Source organism: Phaethon aethereus, assembly GCF_964289735.1.
Source record: "Phaethon aethereus genome assembly, chromosome: 9".
Lineage (NCBI taxonomy): Eukaryota > Metazoa > Chordata > Aves > Phaethontiformes > Phaethontidae > Phaethon > Phaethon aethereus.
In genome coordinates, this window is record NC_138585.1 from 13,435,778 (window position 1) to 13,453,333 (window position 17,556).

At 43.1% G+C, this 17,556-nt stretch overlaps 1 protein-coding gene across 1 annotated transcript; it reads right to left on the bottom strand.

The window, feature by feature from the left end:
- Positions 1–1,160: 1,160 nt before the first annotated feature.
- On the bottom strand, positions 1,161–12,497 carry LOC309407811 (phospholipid scramblase family member 5-like; the record flags this gene model as incomplete). The annotated part of the gene is made up of 7 exons (XM_082003455.1): positions 1,161–1,199; positions 2,143–2,304; positions 3,348–3,509; positions 4,489–4,709; positions 5,578–5,620; positions 10,053–10,204; positions 12,485–12,497. The coding sequence occupies 7 exons, from the start codon at positions 12,495–12,497 to the stop codon at positions 1,161–1,163; spliced, it is 792 nt and encodes a 263-aa protein (XP_081859581.1).
- Positions 12,498–17,556: the final 5,059 nt, after the last annotated feature.

Below are 17,556 nucleotides of genomic sequence, written 5' to 3' on the forward strand. Positions count from 1 at the left end.
GTTCATGTCTTGCATGTGTATCACGGGTGTTCCTACAAAGGAAGCTTGTATCAGTAAGAGCCTGTTGGTGGGAATGTTTGGGAACGGTATGACGAGGTGTGACGCAGGAATGAACTGCTGTGTAAAACTGCTATCTGAAAGAGAAAAGGCTCCTATTGCACAGTCCTGTCATTGAAAATACCTGAGCTTGCCAAAGGAAAAGAATAATTCTGTGCTAGGGTGGCCTCAGGCAAGGCCGAATGAAAAGTTATCGACCACCAGATATTATTAAGAGGAATAAATCTTTTAAGAAAAGTCTTGAGTGGATGGGAACAAGAATCCTTAGCACCAAACAGTTCAAATGTGAAGTGATTTGTGAGCCTTTAGCACATAGAGGACCATCTCTCAAACCTTATGGCTTGGCATTCAATAAAAGAGGTGGAAGACCACGTTTTCTGAAGAAAAGTTACGTTCCCAAGTCTAGTACTGGAAGCCTAACTTCTGGCTGCCACTTATTAAACAAATCTTTGCCATAAAGTTAATTTACTAGCAAACACCACTTCCTTTCTTTCAATTCACTGAAACAGATAACATCTTGAACTCCCCATCGGGTGATGTCTTTATATTTCTTACTTTCAATCTCAGTTTGTTACTATTAATTAAATAACAAATCAGAAAATTACTTCTAAAATTATGAAAAAGCAAAACCCCCAGCACACCCTCATGTGGTTAGTAACTGGTATCAGCACTTGCAAAACATCAAAAGCTTCTCTAAACATAGACTTTCATCAGTGATGCTGCAAGCCTTCATCTAATCTTTCATGATTTCCCATGCAGGAACATCAAAAGAGAAAGAAGAGAATAGCAATGTTCCAAAGCAACAGTGCTCTGTGTGAAAAGTATGTGTTTAGCTACAATGCACAAAAAACGTAGGTGGAAAATCATTATTTACATGAGACACGATTTTAATAAACATCATCATTAGCTCCCTTTCTTTTCCTATAAGGAACAAGGATTTGTGCAGTTCAAAATCATGTCCAAAGCTCAAGGGATTTCTGGAAGAAAATGAAAAAGAATTAGAAAGTACCTAACGCATGAGTCTTCAAAGCATGAAGATCAATTTATTTTCATTTTTACTTACTGAAACACATTCTGCATATTTTATTGTTTCTGTCATCTTGTTATAATCCATCCAAAGCGTTTTCAAAGAACATTAAGTCCTACAAATAAAAAAACTGTGAATGGTAAGGAAGGTGCAAAAATGCAACAATTACTATCAAAAGTCTTACTTGTAGGCTTTTTTTACATAAAGTAATTAGATTTGTCAATCATTTTCTATTACTCTGCCACTGAGCAACAAGAGTTTTGCAGGACATAATCCAAAAATTGTGTCATGAGAGTTACATTTCTAACCTAATAAAAGCAAAATAACTGAATTGTTGTTGCTATTTTAAAGCAAACACTTTCCAGTGAATAATTTAGATAGTTTTGTCCTTTTGTTTTATATTCTCTGACACATCACAGGTGATTTTGAAACCACTGCATGTTAATATTAACACATTAGTATTGGCAAAAGAGGTACGCAGCAAATATCAATTTGTAATTCTAGAAAACATGCATTTTAACTTCATCTTCACCCCCAGAGACGAGTGTTCTTTCCATATAATTCTCTTATGATTATCTTCACAAGGGAATTTTTGTAGGAAATTTTATGTAACCTGAAGGTCTTACACGCAACTCTCAACTGAACTATTGAAGTGGCACTCACCGTTTGAAATTACCATCAGAAATAATATAACTTACATTTATGTACATGAATATAACCCATTCAAACACAACAGATAAGGGGTCTGGGGGGGTCTGGTAGGTTTGACATGTATGGTGGTATCTGAGCCTGCCATGCAGGTTATAGAATTACACGTGGAATGCTATTAAACGGTTTAGTAAACAAAAATATTAGGAACATAAAGATGCTCAGCAAATAAGACAAAACAAAAGCAGTCATAAAAATTAAAAGGTTTTGGGTTAACTGCTATCTTTTAGGTAGCAGGTGTGGCTTTTCACAGCACTTATGCCTCTGTAGGATCACAGCTGATAGCAAAGGCCCCTTTGGTGCCAGTCTGCCCACTTCTATAGGTCTACATCTTGGTTTTGCACACTTACAATGAGGAAACAAGCACCAATCATTACTGCCTTGATTCTCACATCAAGATCTACAGGGACCTGAATCCCGAAGTTGGCAGTGTTGGTAAAGACGTTGTTTACAAATCCAGACCAGTACTTGGAAATTTTGCCAATTGTTGACATTTCATTGAGAGCTTTTACCTGCACAAATAAAAAATAGGAATATACCTAAATGTAGGTAAATCAAATACACACTGATTATTATCTCCAGAGAGTTAATGACTGTGCCCTGACACACAGACTATGCTATAGTTGTCAGGCTCTTCTTTTATCATTTAGATGCTCTATTAGTATCACATTTGCGTTTAGGAGTGGCACACAAGAAAGGGTCTCAAGTTTGGAAGCATCAGGATCTTTAGAGCTGACAGAAAAGTGGAGGAAAGCAATTGTGAAAGTTTATACCACTTTTGCTCTTCTTTCGCAATGGTTTTTTTCCCCTCTCCTGTGTTTCTGATATGCTCCAAGTCACAGCAGTGCCATTAGCATGGACCACTGTCTCCTACAATTGACAGATAATTTCTCAATTACGTAGCCACCTCCATGTTTCTCACAGTACACTGGAATTTCACAGTGCCCACTGAAGTCTTCTGATTTGGCTAACAAGTTGATCAACACAGAAGCTTTTTTATGATTCCTTAACCAAGGCAAAGCTCTTTGTTCACATCAGAAAACTGTCCGGGGTTTCTTCGTGCATCTGCCATTCTCCCTCTCATCCCTTAAGATTCTCAATGGCTCGTCAGAATTATTTTTCTCCTGATGAATATTGTCAAATGGAAGTAGACATACTGGACAGTAATCCTGCCTGTGGTTCTCAGTATGAGAGCAATGAAGGCAGCGGATTCAACGCCACAGTCTTCGGGGTACTACCAGGTATCGGTGAATGCATGTGGGATGAAACCCTGATCGTATCAAAATCAATGGCTGAGCGCTCATGGACTACAGAGGACCAGGATTCGTTTAGCAACATGTTTGTTTCCTTGAAGGAATTGTCACTCCTGTACAGAAAACAGCTGTAGGAGTCTGAGTATGGAGGTCAGGAACCCCAACCCACATTGTTGTAACCCTGTTCCTTAATTATAGCAACGTACATAGTATTTTTAAGGGTAGAATAACAGGATATTTGAGTGAGAAATTTAATCAAAGCAGTCAAACTTCAAAATTCTTTACACTCATAAGGAACTTACCTCAAAATCAACATCATCAAAACAGCCACAAGTCGCATATGGTCCAATTATTTTTAGTACATCTTCTTTGCTTTCATTCTGTATAGTAAACTTCGGCAGAAAAGGGTCCCAGTTCTGTACAACGTACCCAGCTATCGTACCTGGTGGGGACTGAACTTCTAACTAGCAACAAAACAAAAAAACTTATAAACTAATTTTATATTAGTATATTTGTCCATAATAGTGTATTATTTAGATTAGGATGAAATATTTATTTATTGAATATAATTATGTATAACTTTACCGAACTGGGAACTGGATATTACAAGGCTGACTAATGGTGGTTTTAAATATAGAGGACAATATGAAACTCAAAAGCTGCACCAGAAGCTGACATCTTACATGTAAGATTTGATAAAAGTTATACACTCTGAAAAGGTGATTTTTTTTAATTGTAATCAGTGACTACCCTATAAACTTTTTTATACAGTAACTGTGCTACCAAAGGATCTTTTTTTAAAACCCTCAGGCAGTACTGAGGAAGTGGGTAGACGAGTTAACCGATAAAACGTTTTAATAAAACAAGAAAGGTGTCTGAATAAAGGTGAGCCAAAAATAAGGGAGAAAAGATCCGATCCTTTATAGGATCTGCATTTTTCACTCAAAGCAGCTTATTTCCAAGTTGTGCAATTTCCCAGAGATATATAGCCTCGAAGAGGCAGAGCCATGGAGGAAAGCATCGGTTTCCTCGGAGAGCTGCTTCCAAGTCGTACCCACATCCCCCAGTGGCCTTCGGGGGTTTTCCACCCTTCGCCCCAGGATCGCAATGGGTGATGTCCGTGTACCATCGGATGCCAGTCTGTGTCAGGGCAAGCAGTGTTTTAGGGCGTTACCTATCTGGAGAGACGTAGATACAGAAGCTTTACTTGGGACGTGGGAAAGTAAGGTGTCGTGAAAGGGAGGAGGTGTGCTGGGAATATAACTCATAAAAGGGCCTTGTTTATCAATAGTTACTTCTCAGCAAAGGCTTCCTGCAGTCTCCCAGGCTGAGAGGTGGGGGTGAATTCCTTCCTGCCATCCTCGCAGAGGTTGCACAAGGCTGCAATAATGCTGTGCACACACAGCAAGACGCGTGGACAAAAGGCAGTTAGGATGCACGCACCTCTTGCAGGAAGCAGGGGAACCAGCAGCTGTTGCATCTCAAGGGTCTGTTCACTGTGATCACTTCTCGGCCCGTGTTATCAGCAATCCTTATGGTGAAAGACCTTATAGGTGAACACAAATTACGATCAAAGCAACCATTTTCTTCCACTGCAAAGTAAACTCTTTGTCCCAAATGGTTTTTTATCTCGTATTTGCTGGAGGTCTCAGTGCCGAGTATGGCTAATAAAACAAAACAAGTAGCACGTTACCTTAGAATTGTGTTAGAATTAGAGTTAGCCTTTACCAAAACTCACCAAATTCAGTTTTGCATACAAGTTTATATCTCCAGTCTCCTCTGTAGCATATATTCTAAAAATCTATGGAACAGAGACTGTTTAAAAATTGTTTTGAAATAATGATACAAAATATACAATTATAAGGAAATAATATCATCAGGTCTGTATTTTGAAGAAACATGTAGTTCAAAGACTTTGATTTGCTGCACGCTGAAGTACACATTACAAAACAGAATTCAGATCCTGAGTTTTGGTTTGGGCTCTTTCTTACTTTATCGTGTGTGAAAAGTAACAATACCAGGCTGTCCCACTTCAATGACAAAACTTTCACCTGGCGAGGTATCCAAGAATCAGGCCAAAAACATTTTGAATGAAATACGTTAAAAAATGTTTCACTTGCGGAACTTAATACTTGTTCAATACTTTGAAATTCTGAGGAACTATGCAAATAGAAACCATCATGCTTCATTTTGTGTCTTCTGACCTTCCTTTATTTGCTTTGCTTCTCATAGCACATTAATTATTGTTAAAGGCAATACATTTTTCCATGGATTGGAAGGATTGTTAAATTTTAATGACTTTGAGGGACAGACATTAGGATTGGTGCAGAGATTACTCACTGTAATCTTTCCCTCCTCATTGGTTTGCTGCGGAACAGGCATAAAGAAGTGAGGTTTCACCACAAACACCATGTTACAGGCCTGATGCAGGAGGCTTTGCAATGACTTCAACGAGATGGGGCAAGACCTGGAAGCCTTTTGGAGACATCTGTGTACCAGCACTTTTAAAGAGCAACAAGGATTGCACCATACCTTCAAGAAGCTCCACCTGCTGATGAATAATTATCCTGTCCAGCTGTTTAAAAAAGAGATAAACAAAATGGTGGATGTTGGAAGGGTCTGGGGCTGCCAGTGATCATGTGTCTATTTTTACTGCTCATCTCTCTGTTACTACGATTCCCTTCCTTCCAGAGGTACACAAGCTGGGGGCCCATGGGCTATCTTAAGTCACACTTTAGACATCTCTCTGAAATCATGACTGAAGAGCGTGACATTGGGTGCTGTGATCATGTAACTCGCACGCCCGTTTGAAGAAAAACAGTCTTCACTGGGGGCATGAGGAAGCCAACAGCAATGGAAAGATGTATGTGAGAAGGAGGACCCACTTCTCGCTCCTGTTCCTCCTGGTCTTGGCAGAGGGAAAGCCCCTTAACCCAAAGCAAAGGTTGGTGCTGGGCACCGTGGCAGCGCAGGAGTGAATGAGTTTGGGCTCAGGCTAAAAACATGCAGTAGCCACACGCCAAAGGGCCTCGCTGGAGCAGCCCAGCAACGGGCGATGGCAATGACTGCACACACAAACTTTAACACCCTGATTTCAAGCATCCAGGAGTTCTGCACCCTAAATCTGGCAAACACTCACACTGGGGTGCCAGAATGAGCAAAACAGGAGCTCCCCAGAGAAACCGTTGGCTGGCTGAAACTGTCTTCCTCTGTGAGCTGGCTACAAATGCGGAGAAAAACTGTTTGCCACGATACCCAGCTTTTCTGTGCTTATCGTCCCTCCGACATTATTCTTTTTTAGAGACAGTCATTAGTGTTATAAAATCAGAAAGACTTGACTTCAGTCTACCTTTCAGTTTTATGTAACTTTTTATGCCTGTTTTATGCAGTAGTGTAGGCTTTGCCAATTTTTTTTTCCTTAAACTCCTGATGGGCAAAGGCTTGGCACAGGATTTTGCCATTACTCACAGCTGCAGACAAAAAGCACACAGCGACCTTCTGAGACCAGCATGTCGCAGCTCCCCAGCATCTGTATATTTTACAATTGATAAACCTTGCCCAGTCCATATTCAAACTGCTGCAACCATTTGTCAATTCTAGTCATCTCCCGCAGCTAGCTCAGGCTGCAAAGAAAAACGGGGAAAAGAGAAACTTCTTCATCCCTTTCATTAATCTCTGAAATGTGCATGCCAGTAATTGAAAAAATAAAAAAATATTTGGACTTAAAAAACGTTCTCCCAAGAATCTTTCCTGTTTGTAGCTTGGGTTTCATGAGAGGTGTGAACTCTTGGAGCTCATGGGAAGTGCTCTGCTGACAAAAAAAAGAATAAACAAGTTAAAGATGGCAGGGTTATTTTAGTATTGGTTTTATTATGGATTTCTTGGACTCACATAGACTTCTACAGGGAAAAGAAAATTAATGAGCCTGAGCCATTAAAATCTTTGAGTGATTTTGGTCTGTATATTGGTTTATTGTGCACAATGTAAAAACAATGTTGAGACAACATGGCAGTATCACTTGCTAGGCTTGCTTGTTTTAACTACCCTGCAAAAACCAGCGAAAGGCATTCTGATGCATCTTTTATTGGGGCACTTGTGGTTTAAGGGAATTCTGCACTTGCATTTGAAAGTATCTAAAGCCCTTTGGTTTACCAGGGTCTGAGTCCTCTTGAGCTCAGAGATGTTAAAATTCCTTCTACACAGCTAATTCTCAGTATTCAGGTTTGTGGGCACTAAATTTACATCTGATCATTCTAACCAAGTATAAACTAAGAAGCTTCTTACAAAATTGGTTAAGCCTAAATGGCGGCACAATGTGCTGTTGTGCTACTTGGAAAATTCTTCTCCAAGGTCTCGTCTTTCTATTCTTGCTGTGGGCAAAGGTTCCCTAAATTTTTGTGGTGGACACTGGACAATTCCTCGAACTATGGCTGGAAGACAAAATGAGGTTTGGGTAACTTGTTTTATAGGAAATTGTTCAAAGAGTGTCACTTTTGTGATAATTACAGAAAGCGTGGTATCAGTTTGCCAGGGCAGAAGCAGTTTGTTGCCCTTCTTCATGTTGCACCATGAACAGCCGAGTGAACCGCTCCTCAGCCGGCTGGACTCTGGGGGTGTATTTGCAGAGTGAAATATTGCTGTCTGGCCTTAACGTACAGGACAGATACTTTCTTTTCCTTTCATCCAATGCTATGCTGTGTCCTTGAGTTGCTGTTTAGAATAAGGCTGTAGGGATCTCTGTGAGGTTCGCTAAATCTGGATCCTTGTTTCAGAGTCAAACATGTCATGGTCTTATTAAGAAATATCTTCAGCTGTCTTCCCCGCTCCTGCTGGAGGTAATCCCAGAACCACATTCCTATTTGTTATCCTGTTATTTATTCACAGCCACTTTCTTCCAATAGCATAATTCTATAAATTAAATGTCTTTTTCCCACAGGTTGTTTACTCTTCTAGGTACTTTGTCATGGTTCCCTCTCTGGTTGTGTTCTGTTGGTCTAAAGATGAAACACTTGCAGTCTCATTTTAAAGCAGGTTCTCTATTCCCCATGTCCTTCCAGTAGCACCTGTCTGTGCCTATTTCAATTTGGACCCACCTTTCCCAAAAACGCACACAACCAGAAGGATACACGGTATTCCAGGCTTCCCAATGGCACCAAAAATTCCCAGTTCTGCTAGAAACATCTTCATTAACTTGAGAATTTCATTACATGAAGATCTCTCAGTGCATCAGGATAAATCCCAAGGGATCACCCTGGCAGCTGCGAATCCCACATTCATTCTGCAGGCAGCCCTCTCCCTGCTGGCCGGATCTCCTTTCTGCTGCAATCTACCCTGTACGAGCTTGTTTCATTAGTCACACAGCCAGCATGGCTTCAGCATCGCACACCAAAATGTTCTGCAGTGCATGGAAACTCTAGCTGTAGGTATATGCCAATAATCAGCATCGCACACATGCTTTCCGCTTTTCAGACGGCAGAGAAAATTGAAAATAACTGACAAGGGCTGCAGCACAGGCACAAGGTGGTTGGGCTGAGAACAAGCATGAATGAAGTCTTGAGTTCTAGTTATAGCTCTGACAGCCACTTGCTCTTTTGTCTTTATGTCAGATGTAAAGCTTCTATAAAATGGAGTAATAGAATTTGCTTGCTCACATGGTATGGATAAATCTGAGGTATAATTCACGTTCATACAGGAGACTGAATATGTAACCTGCCAAGCATTCACTATCACAATCACTTTTAGACTAAAAAAAATGTAGCTCCTCCACTCTGTGAACAAATGCTCATGTAATTGACAACACATATCATTCTGTGCATGGGCACCATGAAATGAAAATCATAACTTCACATGAAAGATTGTTTCTGAAGCGTCTCCCAGTTTCATTAGCTATCTTGGTAACCTAGCTTGAAATAAAAAAAACACGTTCCGTTTCTGCTTCTGTACAAAACTACCAGAAACGTATATCAAAAATACAGACCTCGAGCGAAACGAACATCTCCCAGCACCACCAAAACACAAAGACAGCAGAAGCGTGGGTCGCGGAGTCCCAGCCACCCGGCTGCACTGGGGGCCTGATTCTGCCCGTAGCAGCCCGGGCGTACGGCGTCTTACTCGGCATACCCAAGAGCGGCAGAATCCAGCCGCATGCGAAACGCAAACCGGAGTCGGTGCCAGAGCGGTAGCAGGGGGTGGCCCTACCAGTCAAAAAACGCAGGAAGCGCTGCAACGTCTGGAGCAGAGCCACAGGGCACCCCCGCCCCGAGCTCCAGGAGCCGAGGGACTTCGCAGCGCGAGATAGATGGCCGCGAGTTGAGCGTAGGACCGAGAATATCCAGTATGGCCTTTCCCTGCCCTGCCGGGGACCTGCGCGTCCGTTCCGGTTCCGGGCATTTCCCTCTCCTGGGCACCAACGCTTTCCTGCCCGCAGCCCAACACGCGGCGCCTGTGGGTTTGCAGCCACCCAGGCTTACGCTCACAAAGTTGTCTCCGCGGGAGCTTTGCCTGCCCAGGACCTTACCTCCGACCCGGAGAGCACTGTCTTTGGCAGCAGGAATTTACTTAGAAGACCTTCATGTTCCTCAAAGGATGGGTTAGAAGGAGGTGACATCTCCTTCACAAATGCCTGTTTTAGTCTTTTTGAGGCCACCTGGGGTTTGATAGCCATTTCCCTGAGGGTGAGCTCTTAAGGAGCTGGAAGGAAACCGGGGGTGCAATGAGAGGGGTAACACTATGACCTCAAAAAATCCTAGAGGGAAGAAAGCCACGACTTTGGTGCAGGGAGATCTGCACGCACAGCAGCTTGATTCCTATGAAAATGAATGGCAGCAATGAAGAAAGGGCTTGTCATTCCTACGTTCCTTAGTTCATAGTACCATCAAACAACAAAACAACTCTATCTCCACCTGCCCCTCCCCCAGGAAAAACCCCCAAACAACCCCATCACCCACGGTATCAAATAAGTCTACGAGGAAAACAAAACAATTTTAACATTTGGAAAGATTCAGGACCTGGTTCAGGTACTCCAGACCAGGTGGCAAGTTATGACTGTGTGGTGTTTGCTTCCAGAGACGGCTTGGTTCGACAGGCTTATTCTCTTCAGGAAGGTCAGAAGAACCAGGGAGATAAACCTTAAGGACTGGGTTTGTTTGTCCCTGAGACTCTGCAGAAAGAGAAGAAGAAAGTCAGAAATAAACCGGGCCAAACAGCAGCTAGCTGCGTCGATCAGAACTGGAACAATAAGTTATATCAGCATTTTCGTTCAGATCCGGAACAAGGATCTGAAATCAATCTCCTGATGATCCCACGCTTCAAGCGTATTTTCTCTTAATTAGAGACAACCCTTGCCGGGACCTCGGGTTCCCCAGGCTGGATGTAACAGCCCCGGTGTCAAAGCCTACACAGCCTCTTACAGTGTATTGTTCATTAACGTCTTAATGAAAAGATCAGATATCGTTAAGCTGTGTTTTCTGGTTTGCTACTGCGAACGCATCCTTTAGGACACGGTGGCGACGGTTACCTCGGCTAGTGCCGTGGCGGCAGCGAGAGCGTTCGCAGTTACGGCACCCGCACGCCCGCACCGCGGCACGCGCAGCAACTCCCACCGCGCAGCGGCGGCCTCAGCCCTTTGATTCTCAACGCAGCCCTACTGCTTTTGCTACGAGCATCTCTCCACCGCCTCCAGTAACACCGGCTCTGCCGGAGCAGGGGAGAGCAAGCTGAAGCTCTCCCCCTATAAACGGCAAATCCTCGTATGAATCCGAGCCCCTGCGCTTTGGCAGTAAAACGGTCCTCAAACTGGTAATTTTTGCCTCACGTGTGACAACACTTAGGCACAATGGGGTTTGAGGTCCAGAAGGAATTTTGGCTCTAAGTCTGAAGCTCTCTCTTTTGCTGTTGTGGGTTTAAATTAGATCCTTTAGCGTTATTTGAACTCACTGTGGCTGATTCATGGTTTAATCATATTGTGATCTTGATTTGTCTTTGCAGCCGCTGCTTTCTTTCAAAGTCTGAGACCACAGGAAGAAGTAACCCCTTTGAATTTGTAGCTGGCTTTTAAAAATGTATAACTGGGTAATAAATATTTTATATGCTCTTCTGCATCACTTTACCTCACAGGGTTCTGTTACTGCCGTAACTCTTGCTGTTACATGAAATGCCATGAAGTGGCCAAGCGTTAGAGTTATTCTCAAATAATAAAGAGAAAAAAAGACAACAAATCGCAGTTCTACCTGTCAAATTTTAAGCTATACAAAAATCAAACAGTAAATGCATTCGATACTGATGACAATCTGAGCTACTCTGAGGCTTTGTCTATTTTTGTGGATGTTCCCCATTTCATTTATGGTATGGGGAAACTTAAAAGTTACCATATGATACAGCAAGCATTCTGTACAATCATAATTTGTAGAGTTACCTGTTCCTAAAAGAAGTACATTATCAAATTCATTCATGATGAGAACCATATTACAAAAACATGACTATTTTGCTATTTCTGTTAACTACTATGCATTAAAAATATACAAAACCAGATCTCTCATATATGGCTAAAGATTAGCAAAATACCTACCCCTCAGCGTAATAAAATGTATATGCTGAGAGTACAACAATGCCTTAAAACCTGCATGCTGCTGTATAACTTCTAGTGCTGTAAATGCAGGATGTCTTGAGTGTTATCTGGGGCCAAAAAAAAGAGGGGCAAGCATTTGGCAAACACAAACAGACATTGCTGAAACTCTCTGGACCAACATCTGCCTTCGTACGTCACAGCAGGGTGACCTCTGTGGAGCTGCATTCAGGTTAAGAAAAAACAGATTTGTGTCTTTCTACTTAGTTTTAGTATTCGACAGCATGGAGAAAATTAATTGAGAAGGCTGGTTAGATCAGCGCGCTGCGATGTTTGCCTTCAGAGCTCCGAGCACCCAAGCGGCTGCAGCTAAAGGACTGTACATGACAAAGATGAACCCAGACAGGAGTAATCTGATTAAATTCAGTTATTCTTCAGATATTTATTTTTCCTACATGGTTACCAGGACTCTGGCCAGTGTTGAAAATGAAAAGCATCTGCTGATTTGGTGTTTTCAAAGTGGAATATAAAAGAAGTGTGTACCACCAGAAATAGTGGTACCTGCCCTTCCCACACATTCTGTACCGACAGGTTTAAGCACAAAGATACAAACACTAAATTTTCTGATTGAATGCAGATGCTAACATTTTGTAACATATCTTAGTCAAATAACATTCTGGTGTAGATTTTAGTCTCCTTAGAAGCCTAAGGAGACTAAAATGCTGAAAAATTAAAGGAAGCCAAAACAACTGTGCTTTGGCTGATGTGGTTTTAGCCCGAAACTCTCATTTCATCAGACTGCTGATTGCTGGGAACGTACAAGAACGTAGTTTTCTGTAAACATGATCTAAAAATACAGACTATAGATGCACTTACCTTGAGAGGCCATGAAGCTTCCTGAGTTACTTCTTCAAAGGAAGCCAGGTTAAAAGAAAAGGCTTTTCTTGTTGCAGCAAAGAAAAAAAGAGCACAGCATGCGCAAAACTTCAGAAGGTGTCTGTCTACTTCGTATCAGCTCACAAAGAACTGGAGGAAATGTATTGCCTTTCTCATGTTCCACAACGCTGCCTTTTACGTCGCTGGACAACAGGGGGAGGTGATGCTAACAAACAAGAAAAACATTATTCATTTCAAGTCATTCGCACCCATGGAAAGAGGAAAAAGTGTTTTGTGAATACAAAGAGGCAAAACTTCAATGTACCCGCTGGCTAACTGAACACATTAGACCTAAAATTCTGCTTTATAATGTATATGTATATTCTAAGACTACACAAATTCTATCTTTATAATTCAATATTTATGTTTCCATTCCTTCAGGGTATCCAGTAAAGACACAGGAGCTAATTACCTGCACTTCCCTACCGCTGGCGCCCAGTCAACGGTTCCCGTGCGCAGAGCAGGAGAAGCCACCTTGGATTTCTCACTGTACTCCATCCACGTAGCGTCAGCCTCCCCTACGAGGGATGTCGTGCCTGCACCCAGACCCAGAAAATGATCCTGTACCAGCCCCCCCGCACACGTCCCCATGCAGGGCTCTGCTGATCCGCGCGAGGTGTTTAAACTGCATTTGGAGAATGGAAACAGATTGGCTGTGCTTTGCTTCAGGCAAGCACCGTCCATACCGAAACGTAAGACGTGTAATCACCCGCGTTGCACTGAGGGGAAAGGAGGAGGAGGAGGGAGAGTAACCTTGACTTACCCGCTCATATTTCTGCCTCAAGTGCCCAAGTCGCCATGGAGATCAACACGCACATGCGGTCTGCAGACAGATGTGATGCATGGCTGCAAAAATGGCAGAGCCTATGCACGGAGCCTATGCACGGAGCCTATGCAGAGTGAAGCGTTGGGGACCATTTTCTGTTCTCTCTGCTACTGCAAGTCCTACTGATGTGAAACGGTCTGTAGGAGCATGTCCCAGAAGATTTAACTCCAGCGTTTACAGTTCAGAAAGGTGTTGATGAGCATCCCAGAAAGATTACAGAAAACCTCTCCTAAAGAAACCAAAATATTATATGGAAGATTATTTTAATTGACTATATTAGCAAATGCAAGGGCCCCAGCTCTGCCTATGGAATGTGTAAAAATTGGCTATGTGAAACTTCCCAGGAGTTTATTGTTGCCCACTTGAGAGGTCCCTGGGTGTGGTGGCAGCGCAGCCCGACCCAGCAGCCGGTCCCTGCGGTGCTCACCCCTGGAAACACCAGTGAAGGGAGATGGCAGCCCACAGACAAAAAAGCTTTGGTTGCTGAGAAACACAGCACTAAGCAAATCCTTCTGGAGGAAGAAGTTTGACACGACTGGAAATAAAGACTAAGAATGACTAAAAGTTTTTGCTGCCTTTCTCCTTGTCAAAGACGTGCTTCTTCAGAGCAGAGGATCTGACCTGGAGAGCAGACACAAAGCTTAAACAAGTTTCCTGAAGGAAAAAAAGAAAGAGGAAGCTCTGGATAGATGCAGTAAACTTTGAAAATGAAGGATGAAAACTCAGATGACATGGCACCCACCTGCCTTTAAAAATTAATTAATACTTACTCTACCTCCCAGAAAACCAAAGGCACACACAAAAAAACCCAATAATTCTGTCGATGCATAAAGCAAGTGCAGTACTTGCAGGTGCCTAAAACAAAGTAAAATTATATGCTGAAAGAAGATGTTTTGAACATTTACAAAGCAGCTCAGTCGCTGGCCTGGAGGAGCACGCCCCGCCGCAGCACCCCCCGCCGCAGCCTGTCTGTGCTGCGCTGGGTACCTGTAGCACCGCGCCCATCCCAGTCGCTCCCGCCGCGCTTGCGGGCTCCGGGACGGGACCGGCTGGCAGTGCTGGGAGCCGCTGGCACCGCGGCGCGGGCTCCCGAGCAAGAGCCGCCGCGGTGGAGCGGGTAGGTCCACACATCTGCAGGAACTAAGTGTCATTATCCTGACACTCATAAATAAACATTCCCCTGAAGCAGTTCTGCCCCAGAGAACTAATTTTCTGACTTTATTTACGAAATTGAACTAAATAGGTAATAGCAAGATATAAAACTTGGTTTGAAGTACATTTTATGTTTTTCCGTTTCTTTCACAAGTCTCCATAACTTTTACAATGTCCCCTCTTACCCTATTCTTACTGTTTTCTTCTGAAACAATAATTTTAGTAGGCTACATGAAGAGATTTCTGCAGGATTTGTGAACAACAGTCTAGGTCTTTACAAATAAAACTATGATTTAATAGCTTCTTTACTCTGAGTATTTGGGTTGGTTTGGTTGGTTGGCTTGGTTTTTTATGAGTACTTACATATTGGTCAAAATCTGCTCCAGACATGATTAAAAGCAGCCGAAGGACTTCAGAAACAGAAGACTTAATCATATTTATCCAGGCAGAAACGCAGCCATCCTTTGGTGCTATTTACAAATGCACAGGAAAAACTACTCAAGAAATCAGAACATTTAAAGAATTGTGTAGACCTATTTCTAGCCATCCTGTAAGGACATCAGGAAGCCAAGTGGCAGCACCCACAGGGGAATTCTGCCAAGACACGGATCTTGCTGCCTTTGCCCCTTGCAGAAGGCTCCAGGAGATCACTGCCTACATTTACTCTATCGTAAGGACTTATCAACCAATACAAATAAAGTATTTAACCTTTTATGTTTTAATATCCAATCACTGGAGTTTGATTTTACTAGAAAAGGTGTCAGATCTGGTAACTTCCCCTAAGGTCATGATTTACCTGTTCCTGTTGTGTAACGATCGCAGCAGTAGCAAGAGCATGAGAATAAAGTGACTGCAACGCTACTCGGTGGTAGCAACAGGTAGCTGGGGCCAACCAGCCTCTCTTCAGCAAAGCCCGTTCATCACCTGAACGCTTGGACTGTTTATAACAATCTGTTTTGCCTGTGACACTGACGGTCTTTTCTGCTCTGGCCAAAGCAGTTTGCCATACAGCTGTCTAAGACGTTTTTTCTTAGGTATAAGAGCACTTAATGGGCACGTAGCAGGTAGTTCTCTGAAGCTTTAAACCAAGCATTTAGAAAATTTCTCAAATTCATCTAAATAAAATCGTAAAATGTATCTTTTTTGATATGCGTATCATGACAGTTAACACACTTACAGCCCGATGTTCGATTCCAGCCCTGTTTAGCTGGGTTTGTAACGGCTGCACGACCTCTTCCAAGGGCAGCGAATTAATTCATACAAGCACACACTAACATTTTGGCTTATTCGTAACTTCTGCTAGTGATATGTTATTTATCACAAAGTAATTGTTTGCGTTGTGCCAGCAATATTACTTTCATACTTCATCCCATGTTAATAACACACTTTGAGAAGCTTTCAACTTATTAGACTGACACAAAATTGCACTATTGCCATCGTGGCACTATACATTACAGGTCAATCCACTCGTTGAATATTTCAGTCATTGAATATTTCGATGATTGACTTCCTGGCACCGTCACATTATTAGTATATGAGGTAAAAGAAGAAGAGACAACCAGACACTTCAGTGATGTAAGTATCCATCTGGCTATTCGCAATTTGTATTTATTGCTGTCTAAGAAAAAAAAAAAGTTACATTACATCTTTTTTATAACCAACTTTTCTCCAAAAACACAGGGATCCATCCCCGCTAAGCTGATGTGCAAACACCATTGCAGTCAACGGTTATTGCACCAACTACTGCAGCCCGTAGGAGACCGACCCATGGACTAAGACCTTTGTCCCAGATGACACAGAGCCAAAACACAGATTTTCCTGCAGGAAGCATATAGTAATAGTTAACCAGGTGGATCAATAGAGCAAAGATCCCCTATGGCTCAGCACAGGGGCTGCTTTTCTGGAGCCTAATCACTCTTCTATTTCCTACAGGCACCACAGCCAGAGCATGGAAACGGTTTCACAAAACACACCTTCACTAGTGCTCAGAGGTGCCAAGAGAAAAACAGCAGACAGCAACAAGATTCAAAGTATTAGAAAAGGCGTTTGGTTTCTCATCCTGCTCAGAAAACTGCCATGCCAACCTGGCACGAGGTACTTGCGCGTGTAGTCAGCAGGGGAGAAACGACCCTGCTCCTTCCCCGCTGTATCGCTCTCCGCTCTCCCAGGCAAGCGGCACCCCTTGTCCCCACAGTCGAGACAAGCTCCTGCAAGAGAGCTCAGCTCCTGCCCACCTGCCCTCGCTGAGGCCACGCATCCGGGGACGCGCGGTGCCCTCCGGCAGGCAGGCGATGGGGACCGTGCCGGCACCGTGGAATGCGCCCGAAACCGCACTGAGCAATGCCTGAGCCTCCCCGCTGCTGCGAGGGGCGATCACTAATGCCCGTTTCCATTTTATATTCCCTTCCTTCAAAATACCAACTGTCACCAGCATTAAAACGTCTTGTTATTGTCAATTTTTTAATAGGAAGTTACCCAGCCTTCTTCCCTTTCCTAGACTTGCCTTTGGTGCAGGAAGAAATGACTGTGATCCTCTGCAACAAGAAGCTCCAAGTTACATATTTTTACCCCGTATTGCTTTCTGCACTGGAGAAAAAAATATAATAATCGATTTCTAAAACCAGCCACCCTCTAATATGGATTTCACCTTGAACTTCGGTTTGCGAGGCATCTTGCTTCAGCTCCTGTCTACAGTAACTCCTCCCCTCCGAAGACGTCCGCAATCACGTTGAAATACTGCAGCTGGCACCCCGGCACCGGCAGCGCCGGCCGGCTGGCTCGCCAGTCAGCTCCCGTGCTGCCAGCACACGCGTCCCGCACTGCGCCGCGGGACACGCTTCTCTCATCTGCCCGTCGACGGCTGGCTTACCATAGCTACCCTACAAGGTGACAAGTTGTGCATGAATTGATAGAAAAATACAGCCTTTAAAATAGCGACTGTTCGGCAATCTGTCCTTTATTTTGCATTTAACTGAGCTGGGAGGAATGGGATCAAAATAGCAATCTTAAAATGATCGCCTAAGAAAAGATCAAG